Source organism: Musca autumnalis, unplaced genomic scaffold (assembly GCF_047663935.1).
Source record: "Musca autumnalis isolate F117 unplaced genomic scaffold, ASM4766393v1 scaffold_1, whole genome shotgun sequence".
Taxonomy (NCBI): Eukaryota; Metazoa; Arthropoda; class Insecta; order Diptera; family Muscidae; genus Musca; species Musca autumnalis.
The window spans coordinates 13,693,404-13,703,621 of record NW_027411644.1 but is presented as its reverse complement, the minus strand read 5'-3'; the positions used below and the strand labels follow the sequence as shown (position 1 = coordinate 13,703,621).

Below are 10,218 nucleotides of genomic sequence, written 5' to 3'. Positions count from 1 at the left end.
GCCGCGCGTTCAGCCATAAGAACGTTAAAAACTTGGGTTTGGGAGTCGGGTTAGTAACCCTCCCCTAGAAAAAGCAGCCTACTATGAAAAAACGAAAGAAAAACAATTCCCTCTACATTTGACGAACACCTCAAACGTTTTAAGGACCATGATCTGCGAATCTGCACCTGGAATGTTCGCACTCTTTATAGAGAAGTTGCAGTTTACGTATTGGCAGATGTACTTGAAAAATACAAGCCCGAAATTACTGCCATACAGGAAATACGATGGAACGGGAAAGGCGTAAGAACAACACCTAAATGTGACGCACTGTATTATAGCTGCCATGACACAAAGCATGAGTTTGGTTGCGGATTTTTAGTTGGTCGGAGGTTAAAACGTCTGGTCTCCAGCTTCACCCCAACACACTGTGGGCGAAATTCAAATCTAGCGGAGCAAAAGTCCGAAAACTGACCTTATGTTATATGGAAATAATTAATGGCGTCCTGTTCTAAACATCTTGCGGAACCCGAAAACAATAAACAAATTTGTATTTTATTGTAGTTGGCTGTTATAGCGGTACATACATTGGGAGTTTTTATTCGTGATTGCTAAATCGACTTTTTTGGTATTTGTTTTGATCGTCAAAAATTGTGGGAAAAATTAAAGTAAAGAGTGCATAATTGAATTTTTTTCCAACAGTTTGGATGTGCTGCTTTAAAAAGAAAGTGATTGCTTAATTGTTTACTGTTGTAAATATTCAAAAAAATAATCTTTAATTATTAAGACAAAACTTTTCGACTTTAAGTATCTTATATAAAGTACAACTAACCGGGGATAACCGGGGATCACTTCCGAATATTGTTTTTCTTAAAATACATACTCCGAGGTAATGACTCCGAAAATTCCGACTGCTACTATTTGCAACTCTTCATTTTATCGCCATTTTATTTTGAAGTAAAAAAGTCGTTTAGTTTGGATATCATTACATGGAACCTATACCAAAACGTGAAGCTATGCCTCCACTTTTTTTGGGAGAAGTTTTTTTGGCCACTGGTTACCCTAAATGCCAAAATACAGCTAAGTCGGTCAGAAAAATTTGTTGAAAACTTTAAAATAAGTAAAATCGGACAATACCTATATATGGAGGATAAACCAAAACGTGGATCTATGTCCCCAATTTTTGTGGAGAAGTTTTTTGACCTCAGGGAATCCGAAATGTCAAAATACAGTTGATTCGGCCAGAAAATTTAGCAAAGTTATTCAAAACGCCGAAAATCGGGCGGTACCGTTATATGGGATCTACACCAAAATGTGGGCCAATATAGACCATATTCCATAACATGGGGCCTACGGTCATAAAAAACATATGATCAAAATTTCAATAGTCTATCTTAACTAGTTTAAAAGTTATTAATTTTTCCCCGCTAGATTTGGATTTCACCCACAGTGCAACATCAGCTTTATTTGCGCTCATGCTCCCACTGAAGACAAGGACTAACAGACCAAAGATATACTTTACGAGCGCTTACAAGAACCTTTGACCGTTGCCCTGCCCATGTCATTAAAATTATACAAGGCGATTTTAATGCCAAAATTGGAAAGGAGAATATCTTTGGCCCAACAGTCGGGAAATTCAGTCTCCACAATGAAACATCTGACAACGGTATGAGGCTGATAGACTTTGCAGCTGCAAGAAACATTGTAGTTAGCAGTACCAGATTTAAGCATCTCGATATTCATAAGGGCACTGGCTGTCGCCAGATCAAAGAACAAGAAATCAAATTAATCACGTTGTGATAGATGGAATACATGTTCCGAGGTGCAAACATAGACTCGGATCACTACCTTGTTGCAGCAAAGGTACGTAACAGATTAAACGTAGCAAACAAAGTGCGAACAGACACAACACGGAAGTTGGACATCGGTAAGATGCAATCACAACAGATAGCCACAGCATATTCCACTAAACTGGCCCAACTGCTTAATCAAAGCACTGCTCGTCCCGATAACATATCAGGACAATGACAAAACATTGCCCACTCCATGCAAACATCCGCAAAATCAGTACTTGGATACCAGAGACCTCCACCAAGCAATCCATGGTATGACCAGGAGTGTCGTGCTGCTACCGAAGAGAAAAATGCGGCATATAGGGCTACTTTACAATCAGTAGCGACGCGTGGGTGCCACCGTGGTGCAATTGTATGCACATACATAAGGTCGTGGGTTCGATTCCCCGGCCAGGCAACATTAAAACACTTTTCAACGGCGGCAAAATACCCCTCAGTAATGTTGGCGAGATTTCCTGAGTATTTCAGCCATGTAAAACTTCTCTACAAAAGTGGTGTCTTAGACACGCCGTTCGGACTCGGCGATAAACTGTAGGTCCCATATCATTGAGCTAATATGAATCGGGGTGCACTCATTGATATGAGAGAAGTCTCCTTTGTCCCTTTTGGGATGTTTGTGGAACAATTATATAGCAACGCGTAGCGCACGAGAGAGGTATCGGGAGAAAAGGAGAGAGGAGAAACCTCTTTTCCGCAGGAAAAAGAGAGAGATGGAAAAGCGGGAGTGTGAACAAATCGAGATGTACAGGAGACAGAATGAAGTCCGAAAAATCTACCAAAGAGTTAAACATCAAACTGATGGCTTTGGAACTGGCACATCCTCCTGTAGAGACCAGCAAGGTAATCTGGTAACTGATAGTGTGCTAAGGATATGGAAAGAGCATTTTTCCAAACTGTTGGTATCCAATAGTAGCGAATTCGACGAAGATACCACAGATCCAATCCCAGAAGATGGTATTGAATGTATACCACCCGGCCAAGATGAGGTAAAGACAACTATAAACCGGCTGAAGAATAATAAGGCAGCAGGAGCTGATGGCCTACCAGCCGAGCTGTTTAACACCGGAGGCGACACGTTGATAATGCGTCAACTAGTTAGCTCCATCTGGCAGGAAGAACGCTTACCAGACGATTGGAATCTGGGCATCCTGTGTCCCGTCTATAAGAAAGGAGATAAGACTTTATGCTCCAACTATAGGGACATTGGTCTTCTCCCTATCGCCTACAAAATAGCGTCAGGGATATTGCGCGAACGACTAAAGCCCATGGTCAACGAAATAATTGGACCATACCAATGCGGCTTTAGACCTGGCAAGTCCACCATTGACCAGATATTTACCCTGCGCCAAATCCTGGAGAAGACCCAAGAGATGCAGATCGACACCTACCACCTTTTTGTTGATTATAAAGCAGCCTTCGACAGCCCACTGCGTTCAAAGGTATTCCAAGCCATGTCTGAATTTGGTATCCCCGCAAAGCTCATCCGGCTTTGTAAAATGACTGTAACTGACACGAGGTCCTCAGTTAAAATAGGAAAGAACCTCTCCGAAGAGTTTAGTACCAAAAGAGGTTTCAGACAAAGAGACAGCCTTTCGTGTGATCTCTTCAACATCCTGCTGGAAAAGGTTATACGAGAGGCAAACGTCAAAAGAATAGCCACATGTTACATGCTTATGCTGATTATATAGAAATCATGGGACGATCAGTAAAAGAAGTAACTGATACATTTATGAAGGTCGAAGGAGAATCTGCTAAAGTGGGTCTGGCGGTAAACGGCGAGAAGACCAAGTTAATGGTGTCGACGCGCAATGCGTCCATTGAGCTCGGACCGACTGTGGAAGTTGGTTCCTATAATATTGAGGTAGTTAAAGACTTCGTCTACCTCGGCACCTCCGTAAACACAACAAACGACATCAGTTGTGAAATAAAAAGAAGAATTGTATTGGCCAACAGATGCTACTTTGGTTTAAGTAATCAGTTTAAAAACAAAGCCACATCTCGTCAAACAAAAATAACGCTCTACAAAACACTGATACTACCCGTGCTGATGTATGGCTCCGAAGCCTGGGTACTTGCGCAAACAGACATGTGCTTGGTGTGTTTGAGAGAAAAATGCTTCGAAAGATCTACGGACCAATCTGCGTTGACGGTGAATATCGACGTCGCATGAACCACGAGCTGTAAATACGGACCGCTTGGCGGTGCACGCAGAATTTGCAGGCCAATAGATGGCGCAAACAAGTGGATGAAGAGATGAAAAGGCGCGGTATTCCGGAGTGCGAAGCAACAAATATAGAGAAATGGAGATCTTTTCTTAGTTCGGCCTATGGAACAAATGTTCTGTAATGGGCCAGCTAAGTAAGTAAGGCTTCAATATTCCACCAAAAGGTTGAAATTTGGTATTTAGTCTTCGATGTGATATAAAACTGTTAGCCAGAAATTTGTCTGTACAGGTCCACGCTTTCATATTGCCCCATTTCCGACTAAAATTCGACGGTATAGGTCCACGTTTCGATATAGCCCCCTTAGAACTTTACCTCCCGATTTTCGTAATACTGAAGATTGTGACGTCAAAATCCCACCGAAATGGCTGAAATTCGTTATTCTTCCAAGAGTTATAAAATATTCCAGAAGAGTATTTATTATAAGTATACTCGTAGGTCCAAGTCTTTTTATATCCCCATAGAAGCGTACTTCTTGATTTTCGGTGTTTTTAAGTTTTAGCCACATTCTCTTGCCGAAATATAGGAAATTTGGTATTTAGTCTTCGTTGAGTCTAAAAACTTTCCGTCAGAAATTTGTCGGTATAGATCGACGTTTTTAAATAGCCCCCATAGAACGGTGCCTCACATTGTTTTACCGAAATTGCTGAAATTTAGTATTAAGTCTTCTTCATACACGAAAGGAAACTAATTGTTCCATTAAAAGTGACAGCACTCTTGCTATCGGTAGGATTTAGCTACAGATTTATTTTAGTTGTTAACTTACCGAAAAATTTCGTTAATTACCGAAATTATAAGCATTTTAAATTTACCGATTATTGTCGGTAACTCGAAAAATTAGTTACAGAATTCCACTACAGTTTTTTGTTCGAAGCGAAGAAAGCGGACAGCTTTATGGAACAGAAAACAAAATAAATAAAAAACAATAAAATAACTATACATGAAACCCATATACACCTCAAAAGTGCTAATATTCATCCTAAAATGGCATATTATATATAAGTTACATGTCTTTGAAATCTTTCTGCGTAGCAAATGTGCAGATGATTCTAAAGCATTTCTTTTTCTTTTTATTGTGTTTATCACACTCAGCAAATTTTTACTCGAGGTTTCATTCACGCATTGTGATAAATTTAAAAAATTTTCAAACGAAATTTGTGCGTCTGCGTTCCTCATGTTTGTTTTCCATAATAACATCTGTCAACTGTTCCACATCGTCAATGTAAACAATGTTCACAGTTGCATTGTTGTGCACAATGCATGAGTGTGCAACTGAAATATTTTAACTAAGTTTGCAAAACACAAAACAATTGACAATACGGAAGTCAGCCATTAGGTGTGTTCGTTTACTCAATAATTTGTACAAGTCCAGTAACTTCTTGTAAACGACTAAGGTCTTTTGCATTGTACTGTGGAGTAAACGAACAACTTCCAGCAACAAATTGTACAAATTTTGAGTAAACGAACACACATAATGATGGTGCAGCAAACTGACATGTATTTTGCCGCCTCGAAGTGTACGAGCCTCATTCCGTTGACGACTGTTCCACATTGGTGGCTAAATTTTCCCACTGTTTGTGCAAAGATTAGTGGGTCGATTATGGATAGGAACCCAACTCCAGTTGAGTTGTCGACAGCAAATTTAATAATAGAAATATCCATTTCCGCATAGAAATTCATACTCTTTTACAATTAAATTTATAGCTAAATGTTCAAAAGACTGATATTAGATTAATTTGACAGAAATTTCTGTTTTTTCACTTATTTTAATTGTATGACTTTCTCTTCAGGCAACGCAACTACAGTTGAGTTGCTATCCATAATCGACCCATAGTTCTCTTTCCATTTTTGCCATTAAAGTAAAAAATTAATACAAAATATAATTAATAATATTATAATAATTTTATAAATGCCTCCACAATTATATTAATTTCCATCGTCACATTACAAAAAAACTTAATAGATATGTTGAAGAATAAAAAAATATATACGCTAATATTGCAAACTACGTTTGGTGCAGATATCATCCAAAATTTGTCGCAACTCCTCATCCTCAAAACGGCCTTCCAGAGATGGTATCAAGGCTTTGGCTTCTTCCGGAGCTTCGGGACACAAATTACCCAGGGCGGCCAATTCAAATTTGTGTAATTTTTTTTGCATTAGTAAACTAAAGAAATAGAAATAAAAACAATAATGGTAAAGAACAAATCGTTTAAAGTATAGCAAAATTAAATACCTTCTAACAGCTGCAATAGTTTCCTTATTTTTGAATTTACGAAAACTATCTGTATAGGCATAGGTCTTCATAAAAACATCTGAGAATTCTTGTTCTTCATCGGCCGATTCATTTTGTCGTTTACGATGGTCTAACAACATGTGGACTTCGGATATTAAAAGTGTTTCAGCATTTTCAAATTCTTGGGGAAAGAAAAAATACACAGAATTAAATTTCTAAGATAATTTTAATAAGGCCATAATAACAATAAAACAAAATTATAACAAGTGCCTTTTTATCAACTAAATTCATTAATTCAATTTGGTTTATTAATATGTCCGTGTTCTATAAGGAAATCGTAAATTTGTCGCGTTTTATTGACATCGATTTTAATGAGACGTCTAGCATCTGCCAGACGGATGTGGCCAACTTTGGCATTTTCAGTTATGAGTATATTTTTGTAATCCAAATATGATTGTGGTACTATGCGGGCCACACTGCACAGCTGGCGTTCAGCCTCATTTAACTTGGCAAAACCAGGTAAACCTAGAAATAAACCGAAACGATAAGCCTATAAAACATATTTGAAATCTCTTCGCATTTCCTTACCAAATACATCCATTGGTCCGGCTTTCTTTCGTGGCAGGGGATTTACTGTGGGTGTTAAGAAATAGGGACCAATAGCTTCACTATACACATTCGTTTCAGATGGTATTAACTTTCGCCAATCATATTGTTGGAGCTGTCGTTCATTTCTTAAACGCTCACGTTGTTCATGTAGGCGTTTCTTTTTCAATTTGAAATACAAGGAGCCTCCAACCATAGTTCGTACACCATTTTGCCGTAGCTCATATAAACTAAAAAAAAAAAAATATAAATAAGTAAGGGTCACAACATTTTTTTGCATTTCAAATCCTACCGAAATATTGCCTTTTGTACATCACTAAAGTATTTTAAGCCTTCCATCATTAAGTCAAATTGCATTGGCTTGCAAAGCTGCATAAAAGCAAGGAAACGTTTGCAATTCGCTTCGGAACGTAAGGGCTCGGCATACTTTGTTATCCAACCCATTGTACGATTGGTCATTATTAGGCCATGATCACGCATCACCTTGTAACGACGTTGGCGTTCTCTGTAAAACACATCAAAAACAATAAATTGACCAATTGATTACTCTAAATTGAAGAGAATGTACTCACTGTAAACGATGATTGTACGCCTGAACCAAAGCATATTTTAATTCATCCAAACATTCTTCAGTGGCCTCGTCTTTAAACTCATCATCGACTATGTCAATAATTGGCTCCTCCTGTATTGTGGTGAGGAAACTTTCCGCCGTTACATCATATGGCGTATCAAAATCTCCGCGGGCACAACGATAACCTGCCATCAGTTTAAACTGCATGGATGTAATGTCATCATGACGAGGTGGATCAACAGATCTCATCTTTACCACATAGGGGGTATGCTGTGGTGTATATGCCTCTGAAGCGTGTTGCAGACCCAACAATTTCTCAAAAACACCACCAAAGTAATTGTCATGATAATGTTGACGACAAGCACCAGCATCATAACGATACTGTAATGCTTTGGCAACTGCATCCCAATTTCCATAACCTTGTGTTTCTAACGTTTGCAATAGAATACGCTCATCACGAGCCGTCCATGATCCGGGCCCAGGAAAGATTTGTATATCATCTTTAACAATAATGTAGGCATGATTGTTTTTATGTTGACGAATTTCACGACCTTTGGCAAAACACTGCAGGCATAGCTCTTCATCACAGTCGGCGCAACGAATAAAAGGTTCCTGAAGCTTTGCACGACATGTGGCACAATGTAAAACATCTTCAGTACGACTCAAATGAGATTTTTCAGCCAGCTCTTGTTGTTGTTCCAGATATTGCTGCAATTGTCGTGGATCATATTTCGACACGGTATAACGCGTTTGTTCATTCACCAAAGCATTTATGATTTTTGTTTTACACTTTTTCTTTCGCCAGTGCGAAGCAGGTACTGAAAATAAATTTTAATACATTTCTTTAAACCAGTGCCACTTCTCGATGAGAAGTGGAACTTGAGAGCAGTAAAATTTCTATTTGACTACTTGACTCTGATAAAAAGGCGCTTGTTTTCTTTTCAATGGTAGGTCTATTTTCGAATTTCTTACCTTTGGGGAACTGCAAATCTGCTGCATCTTCCTCCACCATATCAACGGGATTCATAAAGGACATCTTGTTGCTTATTTATTTATATTTGCACTTAAAATAATAGCTTTTCCAAATAATTTTCTAATAATTTTGTGTAAAATACCGCTTGTGTTTGCGATACGCACGGAGTCGACTTTCGATTAATCGATTTTTTGGTTTGAGAATTCTAATCGACTTTTGGTTGAAGGGAAAATCGAAATGTCGACTTTTCATGGCCGACTTTCGATTATGACACCCTATATATTAGGAGAGTTCGTTTACGCAATAGGTGTGTCTTTTTACGTGATTAGTAATAATTTTTACTAATTGGTCTGTTCCAGAACTGCAAGAATGTACTAAATTTTACGATATTTTTTTCGATAAGATAAAGGAATAAATGTTATTGTAGTAAAAAATTATAGCTTCTTGCCGTCCTGGAACAGAGCAAATGTTGAAGATTTTGACAGTTGTATAAAGCAACCCACTGGGTTTCAAATATCAATTCCATTGCATATACGCCAAATAAATCCTCATAAACAAGGCTAACCCGGCAAAGCGCTACTATATAAACAGGCTACAAGCGACTAAAGGCCTACGTACATAAGCTGCCTCGCCTGCTTGCCTTGCTTGCTTCTGATAAAAGAATAAAAAAGAAAAGGGCAACCCAATTCGAAATTTGCTCGGCCTCCTTTATTCTTTTATTTTTATTATGTCAAAAATGAAGCAGGAAAGCAAGGCAACCGGGCAAAGCAGCTTATGTACGCAGGCCTTAACACGCCGTGTGCGTTAGAGCTTTTTGCCGGGTTACACGCCCTTTACACCTGCGCTTAAAACAGGTGTTTTAGAGTTTACGTCTATCAATTTATTGTTATTGTGAATTAATCATATGAAAACGTAAACAAAAATGTTGACAGATTGAGGAATTTTCAACCAAAGTAGTCTCGTTGTTGTAGTTTCTGTTTCACTTTATTAACCCACTTAGCGCCAAGAATTCTTTGGTGAGAAAAATTAAAAGCTTTGTTCCAGAACTAAAAAGTTTTTACAATTTTTACGACTTTTACACATTTTACCCCAAAACCCGTTCCCGTACACAAAAAAGTTGTAAAATGTTCACTTCTCTTTAAACAAAAATGGCGCTGAATGACGTTCTCTTTAAAAACTTTTTACTCGACAAATTTGAGCGTGTAAAAAATAGTAACATGGATGCCGGCGTCTGACTGGCTGATGCGCTGACTTTGACATTTGTTCCAGCTTTTTTGACGTTTTTTTTCCATTTTTGCGTTCCCGAACTTTTTGAAAAAACTTTTGTGTGACAACAATTTTTCTCTCTTTCTCTCTTTTACGAGTTTTACTATTAAAAAGTACGGGAACAAAGCTATAATTTCTTATGAAAATTATTGGTCTGTTCCAGAACTGCAAGAATCTACTAATTTTTAAAAATTTTTCCGATAACATAAAGGGAAAAATGCTATCGTAGTAAAAAATAGTAGCTTCTTGCAGGTTCTGAGACTTTCTAAGCTTTTCTCAAAAAAAAAAAAAAACTTTTTTCTCTAAAACGAATAGTTTTCCTGCAATAGGGCCTTCTTTTAGAACCATGGCACAATTACCAGGTAGATGCATCAGCAAACAACTACAACAAAAACGAGTTCAGTACTGTGAAATGTCAAAAATGTTTTCCTAAAATAAAGCGATTCACACATTTTTTCAACAAAATTTTGTTAGGCAGTTATTAATAAACACATTATAACAAAAATCCGCCA

At 38.0% G+C, this 10,218-nt stretch overlaps 1 protein-coding gene across 2 annotated transcripts; it reads right to left on the bottom strand.

The window, feature by feature from the left end:
* Positions 1–5,932: 5,932 nt before the first annotated feature.
* LOC141393883 (DNA-directed RNA polymerase II subunit Rpb4) lies at positions 5,933–8,619 on the bottom strand. Of its 2 annotated transcripts, XM_073967489.1 has the most exons (6): positions 8,440–8,619; positions 7,469–8,285; positions 7,189–7,401; positions 6,879–7,126; positions 6,291–6,815; positions 5,933–6,221 (listed from the first exon to the last, which is right to left on the bottom strand). In XM_073967489.1, exons 1-5 carry the CDS (start codon positions 8,501–8,503, stop codon positions 6,586–6,588), a joined length of 1,572 nt encoding a protein of 523 aa, XP_073823590.1. In that variant the 5' UTR covers positions 8,504–8,619; the 3' UTR covers positions 5,933–6,221; positions 6,291–6,585. The 2 variants fall into 2 exon arrangements, with proteins under 2 accessions (XP_073823590.1, XP_073823599.1); XM_073967498.1 differs by lacking the exons at positions 6,879–7,126; positions 7,189–7,401; positions 7,469–8,285 and having other exon boundaries at positions 6,291–6,471.
* Positions 8,620–10,218: the final 1,599 nt, after the last annotated feature.